The sequence below is a fragment of the Magnolia sinica genome, chromosome 18 (assembly GCF_029962835.1).
Source record: "Magnolia sinica isolate HGM2019 chromosome 18, MsV1, whole genome shotgun sequence".
NCBI classification, from domain to species: Eukaryota; Viridiplantae; Streptophyta; class Magnoliopsida; order Magnoliales; family Magnoliaceae; genus Magnolia; species Magnolia sinica.
The window spans coordinates 7917892-7943851 of NC_080590.1; the positions used below are offsets into that span (position 1 = coordinate 7917892).

Below are 25960 nucleotides of genomic sequence, written 5' to 3' on the forward strand. Positions count from 1 at the left end.
CCCTAACCCTCAGTAGACCTAGCCCCCTCTTCATCTGGCTGTCTGCTTTGGAAATTTTGGATATGCACATGAGAATTAGACACCAAGAGCCAAGAGCAAAGAGCAGACACCCTCCACCTCCTCAAAAAGAATTGCAAGCCAGCAGGGAAAGGAACCTTTTCCAGCCCACTTGACAAAAGTGCTCCTCACACTCGGTGATCAGCAGCTGATTTAACATCTCGCAATAAGGAGCTGCCTCAGCATATAGCTGGAATCCCAAATGCCTCATGGACCAGAGAATTCCATCACTACGTCCCACTACTATCTCTAATGATACCAGCAACACCAGCCGGGCCAGGATTTCCAAATGAGCCAGTGTTGAAGTTCAGCTTAAACCAAACAGCACTGAGGAGGATCAATCTCACAGCAGCAGTAAGTTAGGACTAACACTGGGCAGAGACTTCCCAAGTAGAGAGACAAACGAAGGGAATCCCCTCAAAAGGTCCCGTTTTGGTATGGCCCTGTATAGAAATGCCATCCCTCCAGCTTCACAGTAACAGGAAACCACGGGACTTCAGATGCACAGCAGTGTGGCACTAATCTCGCTGCCCTCCGAAGCATGAAGCATAAGTTACATAGCATGCTACTTCTAATTTTTTAATTAAACTATTACGAAAAATAGACAACGAGGATAAAAATAATAACCGACTCATTTAATATTGTTAGTGATATCGTTTCACTACAATCATTGAAAACATTAAGTACATTTAATATTGTTAGTGATGTCGTTTCACTACAATCATTGAAAACATTAAGTAATTTTACTGTTCTAGTGAAAAACATTTAGCTGATGCTATTTAGCATGCATAGGCAACATAGCATGTAGCCACATAGCTTGTAGTGTGTGCTACGTAGTGTGTTCCGTAAGCTACATGCAACTTAAGCTATTTTCATGAGCTATGTAGAGCGAAGGCTAGGCTACGTTATCCAGTGGCTATGTAGCATAAGCTATTTAAAACATTGCTTTGTATAAACAATACACCAACATGCCATCACTTTGCCTGCACCGCCTATCTGATCACAGTTCAAGGTGGTATAACTAATAACCACATCAGCATCATAGAATTCTGGGTCATGCGAAAAGATTAAGAAACAATTGAAGAAGAAAAAAGAAAAAGGAAGCAGCTCAAAAGTAGTTCCGAACCCTATCCACCATACAGTCTCACAAATAAGGAAAAAAGGGGACAGATGCCCCCGGAGAACACGAATAAAAGGTATGGGTATTTCACAAGGAAATGAAGAAAATAGGGCGGATGCCTCACTGAACAAGAATAAAGGTATCATTGCGGATATTGGATACACGAACATGTAAAATTAATCATCCAAAAGCCGAAACCTGAAAGACAACCCAACAAAGAAAAGGCACTTCAATTCCCAACCATGAAAACCTCATAGAGGCTCTCTGAATACAACTAAATTAGAAAGAGACAATAGTATGACAGGCAGGCCAATTTCCTTTTCAAACATTTCCTCCCACATATAAAAAGGTGAAACAGTAATAACTTTTAAGCGCTTCTGAAACTCTTGCTGGGGCAGAACTCGTACGAGATGGAATATATTCCTTGCAATATAAGCAAGCATTCTAATTATACCCTCCAGAGTTCTTACCCCTGATGCATTGATTGGACAACTCCAGCGACCAGCGTCATGGCTTGTGAATCTTGAAGCCAAATATTCTCGGAACATAGCTCTGGGACGCCTTCTGTGGCTTGAGGTGCCCATATGTCATCAGAAACAAGTGAGGAAATGTGGTGCCAAAATAAGCTCCATCAATGTCTAGGGAATAGTCAAGAAAATTCATGACAAAAAAATCATAAATCGAAGTGTAAAACAGGTCCAAGTAAAGATGCAATCGAATAGTGAATTGAGAGGCAGCTGGGGGCCAAATTCCCAACAGTCGCTGAGAACCTGGATTTTTTAAATCCTTGGCACCAGAGATATGGAAACCTTCAGCTAATGGCATATTTTCAGTTAAATGTGCATGGGAGCTGTGTCTAGTAAGATCACAATCTATTTATGAATTTCAATGGTTGTGGCATAAGGTGGCTCCAGTGAAATTTTTGGTATTTTCTTTGAGAGTGTCGAATGATGCAGTGTCAGTAGATCATGCAATTCAAAGGAAAGGTGAGACCTTGGTCTCGAAATGTTCTTGATGTGTTAATTCGGTCGCATGTTGAGGACATAAATCATCTTTTTTGTAGCAGTGAGGTAGCTATGCAGATTAAATCTGACACAAAAGAAGAAGAAAAAAGAAAGGAAAAGAAAAAAAAAAGTTTGGTATTTATTTTCTCAGATTTTAAACATTATGGTAAATCATACTCAAAAGTAACAATCAGTGAATGTTACATTCTTTTGCTAAAGCTTCATTTTCTAATCAATTCCATACAGTTATTGGCATTATTCCCTGATTCGTTATCTAGGAAAATTGGAAAAGGAGGAATGGATGCAGATTTGAAGGTATCCAACCATCTGGTCCTCAAAGTTGTTCAAATATTCTTCAGTGGTGGCAGGGTGCTTTAATCAATTCAATTTCGTAAAGAATATACTTCCATTAAAAAGTTAGTGCTCAAGCGTTTGCATATTCCTGCTAGGAAGATCCACATAATGAAATTAAAACCAGTTACATGGGTGAAACAGTTGAAGGTAGTTTCAAATTAAATGTACAGGGACGCTCGAGGGGGAATCTGAGTCACACAGTAGGGGGAGGAATTCTTCGGGATAGCAATCGCAACATGTTGTTTGACTTAGCTCATTATTATGGCAGATGTTCAAGCTAAATAGCAGAAATACAAGCTCTAGATGATGGGATTTGGCACAGTGCTCAAGCAGCCTTTCAAAATATTTTTGTAGAAAGTGATTCTTTGATGTTAGTTTCCATCATAAATTCTAACTCTCACAGACACTGGGGATCCTAGCATTGGTGGACAGAAGTGAAGCGACTCTGTGAAGCATTAGGGCCACTTTTGTTCAAGCATTTAGAAAGGCCAATAGTGTGGCTGATTTGTTGGCAAGTTGGGGTTATGAATCTCGAGTTCTGTTTTCTAATCATAGCTGGGTAAATTGTTATCATTATCTAAGACTTGTACCAATTAATTGGGGTCAGCTACATGAATCATGATCTGCCATTCCACTCTCTCAAGGGCCATACCTTCAGTAAGAACGCGGGTCATCAAATCTTTTCTTTACTACCTCTATCCACATCCTTTTAGGCCTCCCCCTTGCCCTTCTGGAGCCTTGTGAAATTGTACCAACTTACTCCTAACTAGCGTGATTCTTGATCTCAGTTGCACATGACCAAACCATCTAAGCCTACTTTCCCTCATGTTATTACATGTCGGTGATACACGTAAGTTTCCCCCATGCAGTCATTTCTAATTCTATCCTTCCGTCTTGCCATTCATCCATCTCAACATCCACATTTCAGCTACACATCCTATGAACATATTGTTCCTTAACTGTCCAATATTTTGTCCAATAAAGCATGGATGGTTTTATAGCTACTCTAAAATTTCCAGTTCAATTTGAGCGGCACACGGAGATCGCATTAAACTCCAGAGGGACCTCCATTTCTTCCACCCAGCTTGAACTAATGGCAACATCCTTCTTAATATCTTAACTCTCTCAAATTATTGACCCAAAGTATTGAAAGTAGTCAATTTGAGAAATCTGATGCTAGTGTTTGGCCCCACTTTCTAATTCCTTATTTTTTTGGCCCTTTGAGAAGTTTGGAAATTTTGCAGAGACGAAAATGCCCCTGCCTCTTTATTTGAAATTTCTGATTTTTTAAAGAAGGAAATCAACCAAAATCCTTCTTCATTCGAGGCTTCCTTGGTGAGACCCACCACCATTCTCCAGCGTTCCTTTGTCTAAAACTCATCTTTTTCGAAGCTTCCTCCATGGGACCAACCACCACTCTTCGGCGTTCCATTCCATTCTTCGGCGGACCATTCTCTGAAACCTACTTTTTTGAAGCTTTTGTCATGGGACAAACGACCACTCTCCAATGTTCCATTCTCCAGTGACAACAACAGTGACCCGTAGCACATGACAACGATGATGACAACAGAAACTCATAGCACATGACAATAGTGATGACAACAGAGACTTGTAACACATGACAACGACGACCCATAGCACGTGACAATGGAGATTCGTAACACATGAAAACAGTGATGACAACGTAGACCCGTATCACATGACAACGGAGATCCACAAAAAATGACAACAGTGACCTGTAGTACAAGACAACATAGACCCACAAAACATGACTACGGGTCGCTGTTGTCATGGGCTACGGGTCGTCATTGTAATGTGCTACGGGTCGTCGTTTTCATGTGCTACAGGTCGTCGTTTTCATGTGTTATAGGTCTCCGTTGTCATGTGCTACGAGTCGCCATAGTCATATTTTATGGATCTCTGTTGTCATGTGCCATAAGTCATTGTTGTCGTGTGTTATGGATCTCCGTTGTCATGTGCTACGGATCAACGTTGTTATGTGTTATAGGTCTCCGTTGTCATCACCATTTGCATGTGTTATGGATCTCCGTTGTCATGTGCCACTAGTCTCCATTGTCATCATTGTTGTCATGTGCTATAGGTCTCCATTGTCATCACCAGAGAATGGTTTGCTAGAGAATAAAACGTTGGAGAGTGGACGCCGGTCCCATGGAGGAAGCTTCAAAGAAAAATGGTTTCGGAGAATGGTTCGTCAGAAAGTGGTGGTCGGTCCCGTGAAGGAAGCTTCAATGAAGGGTTTCGGAGAATGGAATGCCAGATAATGAAACGCCAAATAATGGTGGTGGGTCCCACCGAGAAAGCTTCGAATGAAGAAGAGTTTCGATCGGTTTCCCTCTAAAAAAATCAGAAATTCCAAATAAAGAGGCGGAGGCATTTTTATCCCTGTAAAATTTTAAGAGTTGTCAGAAGGAATTGGAAAGCACCCCTCCATAAATTCCAAATAAAGGGGCAGGGGCATTTTCGTCCCTATGCTATTGTTACTAAAATTTCACTCCATAAACTCCATTAGTTCAACAAAGTTTAAATCCTTTAGATTCTAAAGCACCCCTCCATAAATCTAGTTGTTTATGCCCTCACGTTGTAAATCAAAGCTATATCATTTGCAAAAACAAACAACATGGGATCTCTTCCTGCAAATGCCTCATTAACTTGTCCATAACCAATGTGGAACGGTAGAGGTTCAATGTTGACCCCTAGTCCAAGCCTACAGTAATTGGGAAACTCACTTTGTCTCTCCACTAGCGGTCCTCACATTTGTTACTACTCCCTCCTACATATCTTTAATAATGTCAAGATGTCCTTTTGAAACTCCTTTCCCAACACCCACCCAGATTAACTCTTTATGAACATTATCGTATGTGTTCACCCTATATTTCAATATCAATTGTCTAAGTAAGAAAATAGCTTTAGTAATAGACCTCCCAGGCCTCTGTTAGAAGCCATGGATATTCAAACTCTTCAAGTTGTCGATGCTGGTAACAAAAAGGCAGTTAAACGTATGAGGGCAAAATCTTGCGATTGTTCCTTTCACGGTTTGGGGGAGAACGGTCCAAGTTCGGAGGCAAGGGAATAAGATGGTTGAGGGAGGATTTGGGGGCATGCTGGAAGACTGTTAGGGGTACCTTTAGGGGATAGCTAGGATGATTATATAGTGCTATTCCAATTTGTGGAGGAAAGGGGAAATCTAAAACTTCAAGCAATGAATCAAGGGTAAGGTAACAAACTCACAACGGACACAGAGACTTGAAAAGCTTAGTTTCAACAATCAATTATGAATGAGGAGATTTAGCCAGGGGAAGAAAAGGGGGGAGAGTAGCAAGGAGAAGTGCCCAATGAAGAAATTTAGTTAGAACTTAGGGGCTTGGGGTGCCCTCGGAAACAACTCCGAATAGGGAAAGTTTGCAAAAAATTCAAAGCTCAAATAATCATCTACAAAAACCAAGATGTAGTCCATGAATCAGGCAGTGGTGGACACGGTATGGAGTGGGACGCACAAGGAGTGGGTTGCTCTGGACGCAGTTGGGAGAGGAGGTGGTAATGTAGTAATTTGGGATTCCAGGTTGTGGGCTTGTGAGGACAGTTGGCTAGGGCAGTACTTTGTTTTAGTTTTGCTGAAAGAAAAGGCAGGGGTTTTTAGTGGGTATTCACGGTGAGTTGTGCCCAAACATTGCAGGACAACAGGCTCACCTTTGGGCGGAGTTAGATTGTACTCCCAATAGGTGGAAGGAAACGTGGTGCTTGGGCAGGATTTCAATAGCCAGATTTCCTTTGAGAAGTCGAGGGAAGGAGGCCAACTTAATAGGAGTATGGGAGAGTTCTCCGACTTGATACGTAGGAAAGAGCTTGTTGATCTTCCAATGGGGGATGTCAAATTTACATGGTCAAATGGTCAAGATAGGATTGTAAAAAGTCTAAGTTGGACAAAAAATTTCTAATGTTAGTGGAGTGGGTTGATAAGTTTCTTGTCATCTCTCAAAGAGGTCACCCTATGCCTACTTCAAACCACTACCATATAATGCTTGAAGTTGAGGAGGAAAATTGGGGTCCGCAATTTCATATTCGAGCTCCTATGGCTTTAGGTGGAAGGATCATACAATATCGAGAAAGATTGGAGGTTCGTCTTTTAAGGTGGAGGATCGTGCAAGCTATTCATTGTTTCAGAAAATCAGGATGTTAAAAGGCAAAATCACTAGAAAAGGGAGGTATTTGGCAACCAGGAGGTGGAGGCACAAAACATCCCAAGTGAAATTCAAGAGTTGGATATCAAGGAAGAAGCTATGGAGATTTCGGAAGAGGAAAAATCAGCTAGGAATAATTTGGCGCAGGATTATAAAAAGAAGCTTACAGAAGAAATTAAGCGGAGAAAAGGTCGATGGCAACATGGATAAAGGAGAGTGACAAGAACATACGTTATGGAAGTGCAAGAGCAAGAAAAAACAGTATCCATAGTGCGCTGGTAGATGCGGAAAGAATAGAGGAAATGATACTGCGTGTGAGGCAATTGTATCTTTTTACAAGCAATTATTGTCCAGGGAGGACAGGAAGCAGCCGATGCTTGAGTGACAGTCTTCCCTTCAAAATTTTTCCGGGAGAGATGGCAGCTGGTCTGCAAATTCTAGACTTTGAAAAGGAGGTTAAAGCGATACTTGATGATTTGGAAAGAGATAAGGCTTTGGGGCTGGATGGTTTTTCGATGGCATTTTTCCAAATGTTTTGGGAGATATTAAACAAACACACGATGGCCTTCATAATGGAATTTTTGGAGACTGGTCACCTTGCAACAGAGATGGGGGCTTTGTTCATCGCTTTCATTCCCAAAAAGGATGGAGTAGAAAACCTGTCAGAATTCAAGCCAATCAGCTTGGTGGGAGCTCCCTACAAGATCCTTGTTAAGATGTTGATTGTCTCAAGTGCTCAAAGTATGCTCGTTGCTAGTAGAAAGTTATTGGATGGTGCATTTGATTGCTCATGAGTGTTTAGATGGTCATTACAAGAAGCAAAAGAAAGGTTTTTTTTGTAAGATAACAAGAGAGGCATCATATGCAAGCTCGATATAAAAAAGGCTTATAATCATGTGGATTGGGATTTTTTGGATTACATGCTAGGCAGGTTCGGATGTGGAGTGTTGGAGAGGTTGGGTCCAAGCTTGCATATGGTTGACTAAATTTTTTATGCTAGTGAATGGGTGGCTAAAAGATTTCTTTCTTTCTTTTTAACTCGCAAGGCTATTCAAACAAGGAGATCTGCTATCTCTATTTCTATTTGTGGTGGTAACAGAGGCTTTAAGCAAAATGTTGGATAGGATCATGGCAATGGACCTCATTGATGGCATCCACCGGCAGTCTCCAAATCTCCCATCTACAATATAATGATGACACTCTTCTCTTTTGCGATGCAGTTGAAGCAAAAGTTGACTAAGGAAAATTATCCAATGTTTTGAGGTAGTTTCCAGGCTGAAAGTAAATATCATTAAAAGTGAAATGTTCAGTGTTGGTACTTCGAAGGAGGTTGGTAAGTTGGCAGAAGTCTTCGGCGGTAAGTTCAGAACTTTCCCGTCGACCTATTTGGGAATTCTATTATGTGGGAAACCCAGAAATACACTTATGGGATAAGGTGATAGGGAGAGTCGAAGGGAAGTTATCTCGATGGAAAAGCCAGCACCATTTGTTTGGGGGAATATTGACGCTCATCAAGGCACCTTAGCAAATTTGCCGTTGTATTTCACGTCAGTTTTCAAGTGTCCAAACAGGTTTTGGAAGGGCTAGAAAGACTTCGGTGTGAAATTTTGTGGCAACATGCAGAAGAGAGACTTAAGTTCCATTTGTTCAAATGGGACAAGGTTTGCAAGCCAATGAGGGAAGGAGGCACAAGGATCAAAAAGCTAGATATAATGAATAACACATTGCTAGGAAAATGCCCATTACTCACTACACTTGGGTTCTGTTGCATCATGTCTCTTACAGGGAATGCCCTAGCATGAGTTCGAAACATATTCACGATGAAAGTTATGGCATAAGTTTGACACTGGCCGACAACCTAATGCAACCCTCTTTTATTCCGACCAAGGACCGGCAATGAGAGCACAAAACTCCCACAGGTTGGCAGGGGTAAATCTTCCAGGAAATGTTCGATCTTCTATTTTTATCAATTCCACAAACATTTTCTTTGCGATGTAGTTCTTTTGGGTTTTTGGTTTGGTCCCCTCCTTTTTTTTTTTTTATTTATTTACTTCTCTTCTCAATAAAATTACAAGTGGAAATCCCCACCTTTAGCTTCTTTTCTTCCTTTAAAAAATAAATAAATAAATAATTTAAAAAAAGAAGAAGAAAAGATGCAAGGGCAGAGTTGGCCAGACATCTGGTTTCTGTTTATGATTATGCACGGATGCCAGCATAACATGAACAGTTAAGCAAAAGTGTATATGATAAATGTATATGGAAGGAGGAAGGTAGCATGAACAATCAACAAAATGACAAGAAGCGTGTCTGCATAGTTTAGTCAAGACTGTTAGAGTTAGATGGAAGGATACTGCCTTGGTACTTGGATCTTGGATAATAAATATCTTCACATTTGGGACAGTAGATTTTCACAGTACTTGATCGAGGAATATCTGACTGGCCAACTGGAAGACAGGGCTGACCACAGCAGTAAACTCTTGGGCATCTACCGAAGTCATAGTTCTTGTACTTGTCCAGCTGCAGAAGTTACCATTTAACAACCGCATTAAATCAAAACTATATTTGTCAAATGAAATCAAAACTACATCTGTCAACAGCAAGCGGATCCTTATTGATTAGGATAAGGCTTAGGTGATGATGATGATCTGTCAACAGCAACAAAGGAAGAAAATGTTCAATGCATGATCTCACCATTGCAGCCATGCCTTTGCTAGTTAATATATATCGAACATGAATCAGACCATACAACATCTCCGCGGCTGACTCAACCAACTCATTTTGCTCCTCAGTAAACATATCGCCTGCGCACATTCACAGATCATACAAGCTCATAAGCCATATCTGACAGAGGAAAAATGAATGACAACAAACACAATTAGAACAAGATGCCACCTATTTCTAACGTTACACATAGAACATATATGCAAAATGCCTGCATAGATAGGTTTTTCATAAGGATACGCATCCCAACAACAATAAAAACAAAAACAAAAGGTGCAGTCAACCAATTTACACAACATATCTGACAAAAGCCAGACAGCAATGTTCCATGAAGCACAGGAGAAAATGGATTGTACTCCAGCTCTGTAACAACCCTACAATGAATAAACAACAGAATCTAAAAATACAATGGAATCTAAAATCATCCTTTATGGTCCATGCTTCCTTGTTCTGTTGTATTACAAAAAGCAGATAGGAAGGTTGTTTCTACAAAACGGGGTGGGAATAAAAAGCTGGCTCATTCATATGCATATCTAATATTATAGAAAATGGGGATGATAAAAATTAATTGAAAAAAATATATATTTGAAAATGTCATTGGAAAGGGGGAGAAAAATAGACTGATTCAGAAATACTGAATTAGAATAGCATATGTAAAATGACAACAGCAGACCAAGTCGTAACAGAAAATTCATGAACCACAGGAAAAACAAAAAAAACAAAAAAAAAACAAACTCATGTTTTAGGAAAAGACTGAGTAAAGATAGCAAATCGAACGATACTGATTCAGCTATGAATTCTCTTGCAGAATCAATCAATCAGCCAAACAAGTTGTGACCCCACTGTAGAGTTAAAAACTGGAAATGGGGTATATGCAACAAACCAGCATTCACCATCCTAGGTTTTTTTCTAATATCACCAAAATTAGACATGATGGTGATGATCACTAAACTCGGGTTTTGACTTGACAAAGGCAGAAAAACTAAGTTACATCAATGTAAATAGCTGTGGAAACATTCAATTTTCTATAAAATTTATGTACCTAGTATACATGGTGAACATGTACGTCAACTAGATACATCAACAAAAACATTAGGAAGAAATCTTGTTTCATCTTTACCATGCATTAGTCATCATCATCATCATCATCTAAGCCTCACCCCAACTGATTGGGATACGCTAAAAGAATACCGCCCAGACATTCTACTGTATCAAGATCCATGTCTGTATACCGTGCATCAGTACTGTGTAAAATATTATGCAGTGTGTTTGTAGTTGTTGATATAAGCTCCTCTATCTTATGCCTTTGGGTTATGCCACAATCTGTGGATGCTCTTTTGTGGGCTTGGCATGGAGACGGAGTGGGCAGGTCTGGGAAAGCAGTTTGGCAGCTATTGATTATGGCGGTTATTTGGAGATTTAGAAATGGTCGTCACTTCCGAAATGAGAAGCAGGAGGTTAATGAGAATATCCTTAAAGTTAAAAATCTCATTTCAGATTGGGCGGTGTGCATTAAGGCAGCCCCTACTGCCCCTTTCACTTTAGTGTTTCCGCTTTTGTTGGATTGTATTCTTTTCTTTTCTTTTCGCGCATTTTGTGTGCTTCTAATAAAATTTTGTCATCTTTCACCAAAAAAAAAAAAAAATTGTTTGTTTAAAGGTAACACATTTTTATTCATAAAAAACAAAACCAACATCAAGAGAGGATAAGCTCCCAATACAACGAGATGATCTGCCGACATACTTCGTTGCTAACATGTTCTACAAAATCATTAAACATTCGTATCATTGTTTCATGCATTTTGTGTGCTTCTAATAAAATTGTCATCTTTCAAAAAAAAAAAAAAATTTGTTTGTTTAAAGGTAACACATTTTTATTCATAAAAACAAAACCAACATCAAGAGAGGATAAGCTCCCAATACAACGAGATGATCTGCTGACATACTTCATTGCTAACATGTTCTACAAAATCATTAAACATTCGTATCATTGTTTCTGTGTGTTGGATTTTCTCTCAATGTCTGACACTTCGCATCTGTGGCTGGCACCAACAAATATCTGTGCCCATTCTATAAGCCATTGCACATGAACAACAATATAGCCCCTGAAAAATGTTCACACAATGTCACACCACAACAGCCACCTAAGGTACCCTGTTGTTGTCATTCTAGCCATCTTTCACTGATATAAGCACAAAAATTCACCAAAACCCAATCTCATCTCCTTTTTTTCTCTTTTTTCTTGTTACAAGACAGGACTAAAATTCTATTAAAAATGCAAAAATGTATACAACCAGAAGAGGGATAGAAAAGATACAATGAAGCAAAAAGCTCCAATCACGAGTGACCCCCTTGTCTCCTTCATTAGCAAGGGGAGCAATCCGCCGCCAGAATAGACCCATCAATGGCAAAACGAGCCACTTAGGGGAAAAGATCCTGAAGAGAACAGTCGCCTCACCAAATATCCATCCAGAAATGGATATGGCGCCCATTACCAGGAGCAAAAGAAATTCCCCTTGGACCAAATGGGATGTCACTGCAATTGCTTTCCAAATGCTAGAAGCTCTATATTAAGAGTTCTTCACAAACCACTCACCCGCCTGCACCCCATACTAGCTAGCCACCATCTCCATCCACATGTTTCCCACCTCTGAGTTGAATCTCCATATCCACTTTCCAAGGAGAGTTGTATTCATGTCACCCAAGCTTCTGAGACTGGCTCCACCCTCATTAATTGGTTTACAAACTTCTTCCCATCCAAGAAGATGAAACACCCTACTCTCCTTAGCACATTTTCAAAAGAAATCTCTTCTCAACTTTTCGAGTCTTTCTAGCATCGACTTGGGACATTTGAAGAGAGACATAAAATACATCGGCATATCAGAGAAGCCACCCGGATAAGAGTAAAACGCCCTCCTAAGGAAAGATACCTACATTTCCAAGAAATTAGCTTCCTCTCGATTCTTTCTATCACCCTCTCCCGCATATGATTAGGCTGCTTTCCAATGCAAAGAGGGAGCCCAAGATACGTTGAAGGGAAGGTCCCCGGCTCACACCCAACATGAGCAAGACGGCAAAAATCATCAAGACCAACATGAATCCCCAACATTTCAGATTTTGCAACATTGATCTTCAACCCCAACGCAACTTCAAAACACACAACTTCTGAAGGTCGTCCACCGAAACCGCTTCCACATCGTAGAACAAAATCGTGTCGTCCGCATACTAAAGGTGACTGATCTGACTGCCATCACTTGAAAACTTGAACTCGCTAAACAAACCGTTCTCCTCCCCTTTCCGAAGCATCATACTAAGGGCCTCCCCAATCACCACAAACAAATAAGGAGATGAAGGGTCCCCCTGCCTTAGACCCCTGGACGCTTTAAAGAAACCTTTTGGTGACCCATTAACCATGATGGAAAAGGAAGCCGACTGAACACAGGACCAGATCAACCACTCCACTTCCAACCAAAATGTAACATGTCCAGCATGTAGTCCAAAAAACCCCAATCCACATGATCATATGCTTTCTCAATGTCCAACTTGCAAACTATCCCACTTCTCCCTATATTTGGAATCAATACATTCATTTGCAATTAAGGCACTATCTAAAATTTGTCTTCCACAACGAAAGCATCCTAATATTCCGAGATAAGTATAGATAGAACTTGCTTAAACCTAGCAGCAAGAACTTTAGCCAAGATTTTTTAAGGACCCCTATAAGGCTGATCGGTCTGAAGTCTAAAACTTTTGGCCTAGACCGATTTAAATCAGGTCATGTACCTTGAGATACCCACAAATTCCGGTCCTGTTGACAACCCTAACCAGCCATGACTTCCCATTGGTTCTAAGATGGGCTGATTTGCGTAAGGTTAGGATCGACCCATATCTGAAAAAATCATTGGTCACACTCAAATATCTAGATTCAGATCCAATCTCTCAAACCCCAATTTGCATCCAAACAAATATCCAAGCTGAAAGAGTGCACACCATAGGTTCAGGTTAATCCAGCTTGTTGATGTTCCAGAGGTGTACACAACTCAGATCTAAGCGAATCAGAGAACCCGGAGATGATTGATTAGTAGTTGGGTCTTTGGAATTGGATTTGGATGCAACCCGATAGATCTGAAACGTGGATCTAGACCCAGAGCCGTGTCAAACCTGATCCACCAGGTAGCCAAACCCAGCCCAGTGACAGCCCTAATTCTGCCAAATCTTGCAAAAAAAGGTTGAATATTCCATGAAGCATTTCCCCATCATGTAAATCAGTCCTGCCAATGATAATTTGTCTCAGCATGGAGGTTATTTGGGACCGATCATTGGTGAAATTTAGTCACTTTTAATCTATTGAGGAAAATGACGAATTCTGCCATTGATGCAATGACATGTGCAGTCATTGTCTTGGATATGCATGCCCCCCTCTATTTTTAGCTCAATAACTAAAGTTGCTAAGAATATTGAAAAAATACAGTGGTAGCTCTCTTGGAGTAAAGATGACGAGGATCAAAATCATCCAGTAAATGCGATACAAACATGTCACCTCCATAGGGAGAGTATGGAAATTCAAAAGGTGAAGCTACCAAGAGGAGTTTGGTTCTAAGCCTATGTTCTGGTTCATTAGCAACAATATGGTTTTCCCCTAAACATTCAAGTTTACAAGATATTTTAAAGCTTGATCTCTACCCAAAGTTAACAATGGATCTACACTAATGGTTGCAATGAGATGTATTTGCAAGATGTGATGAAATCAATAGTAATGGTTGCATTGAGATGTATTTGCAAGATGTGATGAAACCTCCATGGTTTCAGAAATTTCGGTGAAGCTACCAAGAGAAACAACAAAGATATGCTTGTGGGCTGTAGCTGCATCACAAGAAATTCATTTTCATTCAAACTTGCATGAGCAATAGGTGGAAGACAGCGAACTATACATCAAAACTTAGGTGTGCCAGACAGTCATTTCCCAAATGTATAAGAAAGTATTGGTAAAAGAATAGCATCTACAATATCATTCTATCCACGTTCAACTCCAACATATTAAAATTGTTCCAGGGACAAGCAAAGCGTTCTAATACAAGGATGCCACATCCTCTACAACTCTTCATTGTCAAAGAAGCGACCAATAAAAACAGGAAACAATTTTCAAATAGTATCATGTTACCCCAGTAATGCCTCATTGACAGTCCAACTAAAAGACTGTTTCACTAAAAAAAATGATAAAAAGGGAAAAGCGAGGAATTCTTTTTATGGCAACCAAATAATTTCATATAAATCTCAAACTTATTTATAAGAAAGAATAGCTTGCACAGATCATCCACAACCTTTAGGACTAAATATCATGGATTTAAGACAAAAATACAGCTTCAAGAAAGTGATTCCAAATAAAAGGGGATGAAGCTTACCATGAGAGGATTCAACATCTAAAATCAAGTCAAGGGCGTAATCATAATAGGGAACTTGACTGCTTAATCCACACAAATTAAAATCATCTTGTATGTATTCATCATCAACTTCGCAGAAGAATTCATTCCCCCTCAGATTACAGAACCATGAGATCCAAGAAGTGTCATCCCCATCAGAACCACTAACGTCCGACTCCTCACTGTCTGTTTCAGATTCTTCTGCCATTAAAGCAAACAACAACATCAGCAACTCAGAGAGCATGATGGTGTTGCGCTCAAAAGGAAGAATGGGCCTAATAACCAGAAATGCTTTTTTTAGAAGTCACAAGAATTTATTAGAAGGGAGGAAAAAACTTCCTAACAAAAGAACTAAAAACCATAAACACTGAATGGTACTCCGACCAAATTTAACATAATTCAAGCTCAATGAAGATAAGTAACTTCTTACTATCACAGTATGCATTAATATCATTATTATCATTATGGTTGCTGCTGTTGTCATTTTGATCCGCAACAACAAGAATTTTATTCAGAGAAAGAAAAGAGCACAACATCCCTCCAATGGATTGGAATTGATAACACAAATAAAGGGGGGCTTAGAACACCTTGTTTGGCTAGCGTGTTAGCAATGGTGTTGGCTGCCCTACTAACATGATTGAAAATGATATCCAGGCAGTAAGCAATTCAACCTCAGGGAAAATTCCAACAAGTGCTCTTATAGGAACCCCAGGCCCATGGTGGGGGGCAGCATTGTGCATGACAGCAGTGGTGTTGCGATATTAGAGTTCTCAGGCCCTATCGCCTATCGGTATCAATGATTCCAATCATGCTGAGGTTGTTCCACTGTCATAGGCCATCAATTTTTTATTTTATTTTATTTTTATTTTGAAGGGTCGCATGCCATCAAAGTTGTCTCGGAGTCCAACTTGTTTCACATCATCATCAAGGGTGACTACAGCAACACTATTGCTTGGGCCATATCCGAATCCTGCCCGTGGAGGGTAGCTGACATAGTGGAAGAACTAGATCTGTGTTCAAAAGTTGGCGACTGTCTTGCACGTCGCCAGAGCAGCCAATGATGTGGTGGATGGCCTTAGCAAGGATGCTGCTAACAGGAGATGACAGAAAAGTGCCATTGAGTTCAGGTTTGTTCTTTTGTCATTATTTCAACAAGCCTTTGCATCACCTGTTGTGGTGTTTTATTTCTCCTGGTCAATCTGTGTTTTGTTTCTTGTTCTAGGCTCTTACTACACAGCTGACTTCTGTAATTGTTTTTCAAATAAAATTATGGATTACCAATCAATTTTTTTTATATATAAAAAAGTACTATGCTGGAGCAACTACTCTATGCTTATAGATAAGACTGTAAGTGAATTGGGTCGACCGATCAGCCCAAAAATTCCTGGACCTGGTCCGACTTGGATCTTGGTTTGGACCCCATTTAGGGGTCCATTGGTCTGATCTTAGGTTCAATTTTTTTATCTGATTAATAAATGTACCAGATGTGTATCATGGCTGATCTCACAAGTCAGACCCTTGCTAATGTTTTAGCTTTGTAGTTAATAGAGCCAAGTTATAGAAGTAATACTAATGTAAAAGTTAACTTTTAAACTAACACCAAACATAGCCCTCCCTCTCGTGAGAAGGGTTGTCAAACCCAAACTCGTTCGCTTTTCTATCAAATAAAAGCCTCTCTCTGATTAAAGAGGAAGGTCCATGGCAGCAGAATTGGCAGTGAAATTGAAAAAAAGAGGCTCAGATTCATCATCCATGTCTATGGTCTGATCTTGCTTGATCCATCAGGTATATAGTTTGCACAATTTTTAGATTTTTTTTCTTATTGAAGGACAACTGAAATTTACTAAGGCAAAAGGGGAAAAGAAGACAAAAAGGATGATGAGAGGTCATCCCATCAATACAACATAGAAGACACCCCCCACCTAGAGTTGTACACAAGCCAAACCGAGTCAAGCTTGGCCCAGCTCGGCTTGGCTCAGCCAGCAGGCTACCCCAGCTTGAACTTAGCTCCTGGCCAGCTCGGCTCAGCTCCGTCAGCAGCTCGGACCAGATTGAGCCAAGCTAGAGCTCAATCTTTCAAGCCGAGTTCGAGTTCGAGCCTATGAGCTAAGTTCGAGTTTAAGATTTTTAATATTATATATATATATATATATATATATATATATATATATATATATATATATATACACACACAAAATATTTATATTAAGCGAACCCGACCTGAGTCGAATCGATTCGAACCGAGTCAAGTTCGAGTCAAGTTCCAAGTCGAGTCAAGCTCGAAATCAGCTCGGAATTTTTTCAAGCTTAAAAAATCAGCTCGACTCGGCTCGAACCCAATTTTGAGCCAAGTTTAGTCGAGCTTTTCCGAGTCAAGTCAAGCAAGTTAACCGACCTAACTCATTTCACGTACAGCTCTACCCCCAACTACTTAAAAAGGCCACCACAAGATCCCTTCAAAAACTTTAGTGGCCCTTGCCCATTCCACGGCTGACCATTTGGCTTTGTGGAACACTTGTTTGTGATTAGATAACTTATCAAAAAAGGGTTTTTGTTGTTCCATTCAAGCTAAATAACACATACGACAGCAAGAAGAACCATGCTCCAAATAGTTCTATTTATTTTTATTTTTGAAAGACAACGATTTTATATATAAATAAGAGAGAATATAAAAACGGCATTACAGCAAAACAACAAAAAAACAGAAAGGGCTTCGCTGAGATAGCGGAAACCTTTACATATCAAGAAAAAGCAAATCTACATCCCTTACGGAATCAACGTGGGTGGCCCATTCTATCACCAGACGTTTGAAATTGGATGCTACAGCCTCAGCAGAAGAAGAGAGATTTCTAAAGCACCTATCATTTCTTTCTAACCAAATAGCGAGAATGACCATTCTCCATAACTGAATCTTCTTTTGCCCAATCTCAATGCCATGCCATGCTTTGAGAAAGAGATCCACCGAGCCTAATATGCACCATTTGATGTGAAATCGCCCAACAAGATTTGCCCAAACATGAGAGATAAAGGGGCAATGAAGGAGGAGGTGATCAACCGATTCCGCGTTCTTCATACAGCATAGGCATATATTAAGCAGGACCATCCATCTTTTCCTTAGGTTGTCAATAGTCAAGATCTTTTTGTTAACAACCAGCCAAGCAAAGGCCACTATCTTAGGAGGAGCTGAATAAAACCATAAATGGGCTAAGGAGTTATCAGCGATGGGGTTCTAAGAGGAGAGGATTTGATTGTAGAAAGATTTAACTGAGAAGTTAGAAGACTTCTCCCGACTCCAAATGATTCTGTCAGCAACGTCGATGTTGGGACTGAACTTGTAGATACACTCCAGCAGATTCACGAGCTCGGGAATCTCCCAATCTCCCAATCTTCAAGGTTTCTACTACAGCGGAGATTCCATTCCATCTTACCATCTTTGAAGCAATAGCAGTCAGCGACAAGGATATCTTGATTGGGGGCCAACCGAAATATCGACGGGAAGATGTCTTTAAGAGGAATTTGTCCAGCCCAAGGATCCTTCCAAAATCTGATTCTGTCGCCCTTGCCCAACTCAAACCGCATAAAGTGCTACAGAGGAAGAGATCCCTGATCTTCTTTGGCATTACCAACTCAATTTCTAGCAGCACAAAAAAATTTCTCCCACACTTTCCGAGTGAGAACACGATGCAAGAATATATGTGGTCCACTCTCTCCATTCTACAAGCATAAGCTAAACCTATTTGGTAATACCATTTTTCCTTCTTTTTTTTAGGTTATCCAGCATAAGAGAGTTTTGTTTTTACTTGCTAACCAACTAAATGCCACCACTCTTGACCCTTCTGGACTGTGGGTCCCTCCAAATGTAGCGGATAGAGTCCTCGTGCTGAGGGTAGACAAGTGCACAAGCCAAGCTAGCTCGAAAAGCTTGCTCAGCTCGACTCGATTTAGCTCGGATCGCCTCAGCCCGAAACGGGGATTCAGGACGAGTCAAGGCCGGTTTGACTCAGCTCATTAAAAACAAGTCGAGGTCGAGCAGCAGGTAGATCAACTCGACTTTTATATATATATATATATATATATATATGATATGAACTTTTTGAAGGAGCCAATCGTGAAGGCCTCAAGCACAGATTTTGAAGTTTTGAATTGGTGGAAGATAAAAGCTCGTCAAGCAAAATACCCTACACTCCCGTTATTGGCACGTGACATTTTATCAATTCCGATTACAATGATGGCATCAGAATCTGCATTTAACATGAGTAGTAGGGTCATGAGCAAGTATTGAAGCTCTCTTGCACCAACAACAATTAAAGCGCTTATTTGTACACAAGATAAGTTGCGGCCGATTTAGGGCAGTAGCACTTTTGATGCCAAGGATGAGGAAGAGGATGGGATCGAGAGTCTAGGCGAGTACCTTCATCTGTTTAAAGGAGGTTAATTATCCATATTATGTTGTTTTTAGTAGTGTCGAATGGATTACACTTTTAAATTACTAGTTTAACATTTGTTGTATTTTGTTAAACATATGTTTCTAAAATATTGATGGTGTTGAATGAATTACACTTTTGGATTTATTGTTCTTCAAATTACATGGATCGTTCATATCTTGTTTTTAGGCTTTTAGTTGTTACTGAAGATAGCTCGGCTCGGCTCACCTCGACTCGACCAGCTCGCTTGCCTCGACTCAATCCAAGCTTGACTCGGCTCAAACCATCAGGCCAAGGCAAGCTAGCGTGTTGAGCTCAAAGGTTGAGCCGAGCTAAGCTCAAGCTGGTGTTAGAGTGGGGCCGAGTCGAGCTGAGTTTGGCACAGCTCGGCTTGACTCGGCTCGATGTATAGCTCTGGTTGAGGGAGTTAAGAACTAAGGAGTGTCGAGTAAAAGGTTTCACCAAGAATGTACAACCCAGTTATCAAGTCAATGAAATATTGACACCCGAATCACAAAGAAATAACCAATCTATCTGGTTGATGACAGTCCTCGGGGGGCACCAAATTGTCTCCCAAGTCCCCGATTAACATATCCTTGGCTTTCAATGCAAGTGTTCATGCATTGGACATCTTAAATGCATCTTTAAAAGCTAATTCATTTTTCATGTCCGGGTCAAGACCATTAAGATATCTTGGAATTAATCTTAACAAATAGCAACCATTAGATTGATCTTAAATCAGTCTATAATTTATTTGAGATAATAAAAATCTCATTAACAAAGATTTGGCCTGAAGCAACAAAATCAAATCCACCAAATACTCCCAAAATATTTAATCATATGTTCCACATCAACCCCCCATCTTCCACAAATGGCAAATGTAATCTCTGACATTTGAGCCCTAAATCTAACCGTAAACAGCCCAAAATAAGCACATGCCGGCCTTATTTACCAGAGTCTCCAGATGGTCCTATCAGAGGATGCTGGTAGGATCAAACTTATTTACCAGAGTTTCCAGATGCAATGAATACTAAGCACATTTCTTTATCAATTTGGAGAGGGATACCGTGATTTTATGAAGATCAGTCAAGAGATCTTCATATCAGAGTGATCTATATTCTATACTTCTACAATCAACTGCAGAAACCATGAAAAAATGATAGAAAATAAGATAAGAATCCAACAGCCACACCTATCTCAGTATCTCAGTTGGTGTGTATCACTTTCCTAAGGCAGCATAGGCCCGGGATTAGGGGTGCACACGGGCATAGGCCCGGGATTAGGGGTGCACACGGGTCGGTTTGGTCCGGTTCTGGGGTGAAACCAGAACCGAACCGTTCCTAACGGTTCTAGGATATTCGGAACCGGAACCGGACCATTGGCACCCTGGAACCGAACCGGAACCGAACCATTAAAACCGGTTCTATTCCGGATCGGTTCCACGGTTCTGGGCTTTTTATAATCCAACCCAGTTGCATGTTTAATTTCATTATCTAGCCCATGTCCATCCATGTTGTGGTCCATTTGATGAATGGTTTAGATATTGTATAAGGTGTGCAAAAATACATTTATGAAAATAATTAAATGGTGCATTATAAACCATAAATCATGAATCAAATATGGAAACAATCAAAGGGTTCTTGGTTTGGTTCTAAGTTCGGTTCCAGGTTCGGCTCCACGGTTCAGTTCTACAGATTGGATCCATGGTTTGGTTCTACGGATCGGTTCGGTTCTACATACCCCCAAGCTGAGAACCGAACCGATGTAACCGGTTCTTTGATTTTTGGAACTGGAACCGGAACCGGCGCACTCTAGAACTGGACCAAACCGGACTGTTTGGTCGCTTCCGGTCCGGTTCCACGGTTCTACCGGTTCAATGTGCACCCCTACCCGGGATCAAGTCTTACCATGGTTGTTCGGTGGATGCCCTACCAAAAGAAGAAAGGAAAAAGGAAAAACAGCAATGACACCCTAAGTAGAAGATTCATGAAAAATATACGATATCTATGAAGAGTGATGCAACAGAACCCATCCCATGCGTGTGCACAAAAAGAGGCCCAGGTGGGTCCCACTTAAGCACACATGGCAGGAGTCCTCATCTATTTCTAAGAAGTTTCCTTATTTGTTTCAGTTCTCTAAGACGTTTCTTTGCACTTTTGAAAAGTTCAAGTTTTAGTTAGATTAAGAGTAGTAATATCCTCCCTAACATTTGTTTGATGTGTATGAAAAATGCGGAGTTGATCAATCACCTTTTTGTTCATTGCCCTTTCGTCTCTAGGGTATGGGAGCATTTTCTAACCTTCTTCCAGGTTTCTTGGGTTATGCCGAATTCAGTTGTCGATCTTTTACGGGCCTAGCACGGAAACAGTTTGGGAAAATCCCGCAAAGCAATCTGGAGGCTTATTGCAATGAGAATCCTTTGTATCATTTGAAAGGAGCGGATCAGTCGTTGTTTTCAAAACAAGAGCTCCTCTGTTGAAGATATTATTTTCAAAATCAAATGTGTAGTGTTGGAATGGGCTGCTTATGTTAAAGCAGCAAAGTCTGTTGACCTTCCCTCTTTTTTTGTGTAGTTTCCGGGTTGTATTCTTTTCCTTGCCTTTTGGTGGGTTTCCTAATAAATTTCATGTTACCTCTCAAAAAAAAAAAAAAAAAAGAAAGAAAGAAAGAAAAGCAATATGCAATAAAGATTCTACACATGCAAAGCCTATAAATAGGGCATCATGGCCTTGAGTACGGAAGCAACTTTATGAGATTTTTTTAAATAAGAATTTATGAGAGATTTCCTACAGTAGAAGGGTTCGAGAGGGGTTTGTGTGATTTCTGGCACAAAGGCTATAGGATTGCTGAGGTCTGCTCTCGGTCTTGTCTTCTTCTTTCTATCTACCTACACATGTGGATATTTATTGAGACTACAAGGTGTGTTGTAACGGCCGTTACATAACAGTAACAGTGGCAACCGTTATGTGTTATGGGGTCTTAACGGCCATAACAGTCTGCTATGGGGCTTATACAAGTTTTTTTCAAAAAACAAAAAAGAGCCGTAACGGCTGTTACGGCCCGTATTGTAACGGTGACTGTGGTGGCCATTACAGCCACCATTACTGTCACAGAATACCTTGATTGAGTGGGATTGAGCTTCAATCTGGTACGTATATCTCTGTTTTGAAATTAGTTTCAATTTGTTTGTATTCTATTTGCACTAATGAGTCGCCACCATATGTTTTTGCTTTCTGAAGGGTGTCACTGTCACCACTATATGGTTTAGTAAACAAGTCAAGATCAATTTTGTTCAGACCAAGAAAATCCCGTTCCCCATGGAACATGAGACTGAGCATTTTCTCCCCATAAAGGATGTCGAGTTCAGCAGGAGTAATCATGACGATTCTAGCTGCATATTTTGGGTGGAACCATGGACGTTTGATCTTAAGAATCAGTTTGGGCCCTGACAAGACAACTCAGAATCCTAGCAATTTTATTTTTTTTTCTAATTCTACAATTCTATCTCCTGTGTAATAGAAAGGATTGGCTGCCTAAATGTATTGGCACTGTAATTAGCGGAGTTCCTATCCACTGCAAAGCTGTCCGTCCAAGGAGGATAAGCAAGCCAATCTAGAGCTCAGGCATAAACACTGCCACCCACATGATGCGTGGGGCAGATCAACTAACCAAGAGTTAAAAGAGTTTAATCATTTTTCTTGGTTGGATACATAAACTAGCAAGGAGGATTTGATATTGTTCATGGCCCTCCTCTGAACTCCTTGACCAGTTCCAAAAAAAAGAAGAAGAAGAAGAAGAAGATAATACTGAAGTTATATCTAATCACTATCTGCCATAGTGATGGGATCTAAAAGCCGCTTCGTTCTTAAAAAAAAAAAAAAAAAAACTAAGGGAAGCAGAATATAAAAAATAAAAAATCTATCGATGGAACTCCCGAGAGATCCATAATGTCAAAGATAAAACAACAAAAAAGGCTACTTGATTGCTTACAAAACCAGAGCACATAAATAATAAATAAATAAAGGGATTTCCCCAATTGCACAAAATAAGGACAGCCCACATGAAAAAATAAAAATAAAAAAATTGGAAGGGTAAAAAAGGACGGAAAACACAAAAAGGGTGATCTCAATTGCCCAAAAATCAACATAACCAACCAAAAAAGGATCGAAACCAGAAGAAATTGGAACTGACCATCGGAACATTTATTTTTCGGTAGCGAGGCAGAGCGTGTATCCCGGTGATCTGGCAGAAGCTTCCCCGCGGAGGTGGAAGGCACGGATAGCCTCTCCTTGTCCTTGTTGTTCAATCCCTTGGAGGTCGACGGTGACGATTTCTCCAGGTGCTTGTCTAGGGCATCGTTGATACGCTTGCGATCGAGGGAGCCGATTTCCGGCTTCGATCCCCCTCCGCCCCTGTCTCTGTACATCTCCTTCCTCGACCCAAATCCTATCTCTCAGATAGAACGCAATCCCCTCTCATACAACATGCTAAAATAAAAAACAAGACAAAAACAAAACAAAAAAAAACAAAAAAAAAAAACCTAGATATCTGGAAAAACTGGGGTTGAGAGAGAGAGAGAGAGAGAGATGTGTTTATTGAAACCCTAGGTTTTCAGAGCTACGGTTAGGGTTCTGATGGTAGGAGGGGAGGGAAAAGGAGGAGGAAAAAAGCCCTCTCTCTCTCGGTTTCGGTTCTCGCTTCCAAGAGAACGAAAGCAGAGGAGAGAGAGAGAGAGAGAGATTTGGGGGTGTTAAGGTTAAGAAAATGCGCACACCCCGGTTCCGACGAGGTTGCCTACACCGGCGGACGCCCTCCTTTTGGTGCCCTAAAGAGTTCTTTTATTGGGAAATGCTCTTTTTGTGTGGCCTGCTTTTTGTTTCTTCTCTTGCTTGTGACCACAAGCTCGAGCCCGGCCCAGGCCCATCATGTCAGCGTGTGGATGATCCTGGACGTTCCTCATGTGTGGCCCACCTTCTTTGTGCCCTGAACCGAAATCAGTACCGTCCACTCACTAGTATCCCCAATCACGTGAACCCAACGTTTGGCTTTCTCGAAATTTTTACATCACAACTTTTTTCGTGAACACGGGTCCCACCTGATCAATGCATTGCCATAGTTTCTGGGCCACCGTCCGAATTAAAGGCCCCGATTAATGAACGGCCCAAATCTTCCACAGTCTTCACGTGTGCTACAAGTGCATACTTTAGATGCGCAATGCGAGTCTTCTACAAGGATGAGTTCGAGATTCCACAATCTGGACCATCGTTCTGATGGGCCATGATGCACGTGTTCTTGAATTTTTCGAGTATGGGAATTGCTTGGCAATAAATAAATAAACCCAACTTCCATTATTTCACAGGCTAATAAAAAACACCAGAACAGGTTAGACCTTGAACTGGATTCCACTTAGAATAATTGCAATTACCAGCTGAGATCCTATGATCTGCTTGCAGAACCATGTGTCCCTAGTTATCTATTTTTAAAATGTTCTAAAGGAAGATAATAAAATCCAATGGACGACTTGTACCGAATTTGTGACCATAAAAAGGTACTTTATACAAAAATGGACCGTTTAGTTCAGTTCTCATTCTAACGTTGCTTGTCCTCAAATCCACATTAGTGCCTCAATGGGCCGAGCTACCAAGTCAGGCCACCTGGCCTGATCCGCTTAGCCTGGGCTTGGATAGATCATTTAGACCCGATCACCAGGTCCAGACCTATAAACCAGTCCTTCACCAAAATTCACCTAGAGATTTTCTTCATGGGTCCTAATCTTCAAGATCTGCCGTTCACATACCTTAGTAGTAAGATCTTGCCTGTGAATTGAAACAGTGAACCATGACACATGCATGGTACGTGTGCACACCTACTACAGGAGATCTCACGTGAGCTGGACGGTCATCTTGGATTTCACGTGTAAACTTTCGGATGCACGCAACAATCATGCGGAAATGAGTGGGCAACATAAATCAATATCAGTGTAAATAGATGTCTATGGAATCAATATGTACGCCTGCGGTTCTATAATGACTGCAGATCCTAGCCATCCAATCTTTTTTAAGTGGGAAGTGGAACTCAGGTGGGCCACAGAACAAGGAACAAAGGGGAGGTAAGTGGGACCTACCATAGAATTTTCCAGATTGCAATTATGGTCCAACCTGCTATGTACATGGTATCCAATCCATGTCACCAGATGCGCAACATCCCAAAAATCAGGCCATTCCATAACTCAGGTGGGCCGGTAATTTCATGTGATTATACACTGTTCGTTGTGGTGTGGTCCACCTGAGTTTTGGATAAGCCTCATTTTTTGGGCAGTACGGTGAACATAGGGGGACACTGATGCACAATTTGAATTCCAGATATACACAGTGGGCCCCACAGAAGCTCCAACGCACAGGAACTCACATGCGTTTGAGCGTATGTGATCATTCGTGATTGACCCGATGGATAGGAAGAAAGAAATAATTGAATTAAGCAATTCAAACCTGCTTTTGCTACTGTGCTTGACCGTACCTACCCATCATCCTTTCTCACACGCACCCCACCCATACCAGCCGCACCGGGGCTATCTGCACCCAGCCACACAACATACGTGCAATCTAGTGGCACTACATTTGTAGGTCCCCATCATTTGTGCCACGCCCCATCTACCGTTCCAA

The 25960-nt window shown here is 40.8% G+C and overlaps 1 protein-coding gene and 1 long non-coding RNA gene across 3 annotated transcripts; one reads left to right on the plus strand and one right to left on the minus strand.

Annotated features, from left to right (window-relative positions):
• Positions 1-1275: 1275 nt before the first annotated feature.
• LOC131233543 (casein kinase II subunit beta-1-like) lies at positions 1276-24137 on the minus strand. Of its 2 annotated transcripts, none has more exons than XM_058230299.1 (5): positions 23490-24137; positions 14857-15072; positions 9426-9535; positions 9086-9251; positions 1276-1815 (listed from the first exon to the last, which is right to left on the minus strand). In XM_058230299.1, the coding sequence occupies exons 1-5, from the start codon at positions 23722-23724 to the stop codon at positions 1685-1687; spliced, it is 858 nt and encodes a 285-aa protein (XP_058086282.1). In that variant the 5' UTR covers positions 23725-24137; the 3' UTR covers positions 1276-1684. The 2 variants fall into 2 exon arrangements, with proteins under 2 accessions (XP_058086282.1, XP_058086281.1); XM_058230298.1 differs by having other exon boundaries at positions 14857-15075; positions 23490-24136.
• LOC131233544 (uncharacterized) lies at positions 2116-2352 on the plus strand. Its single transcript, XR_009165274.1, has 2 exons — positions 2116-2247; positions 2313-2352. It is a non-coding gene; the product is annotated as an uncharacterized LOC131233544 (long non-coding RNA).
• Positions 24138-25960: the final 1823 nt, after the last annotated feature.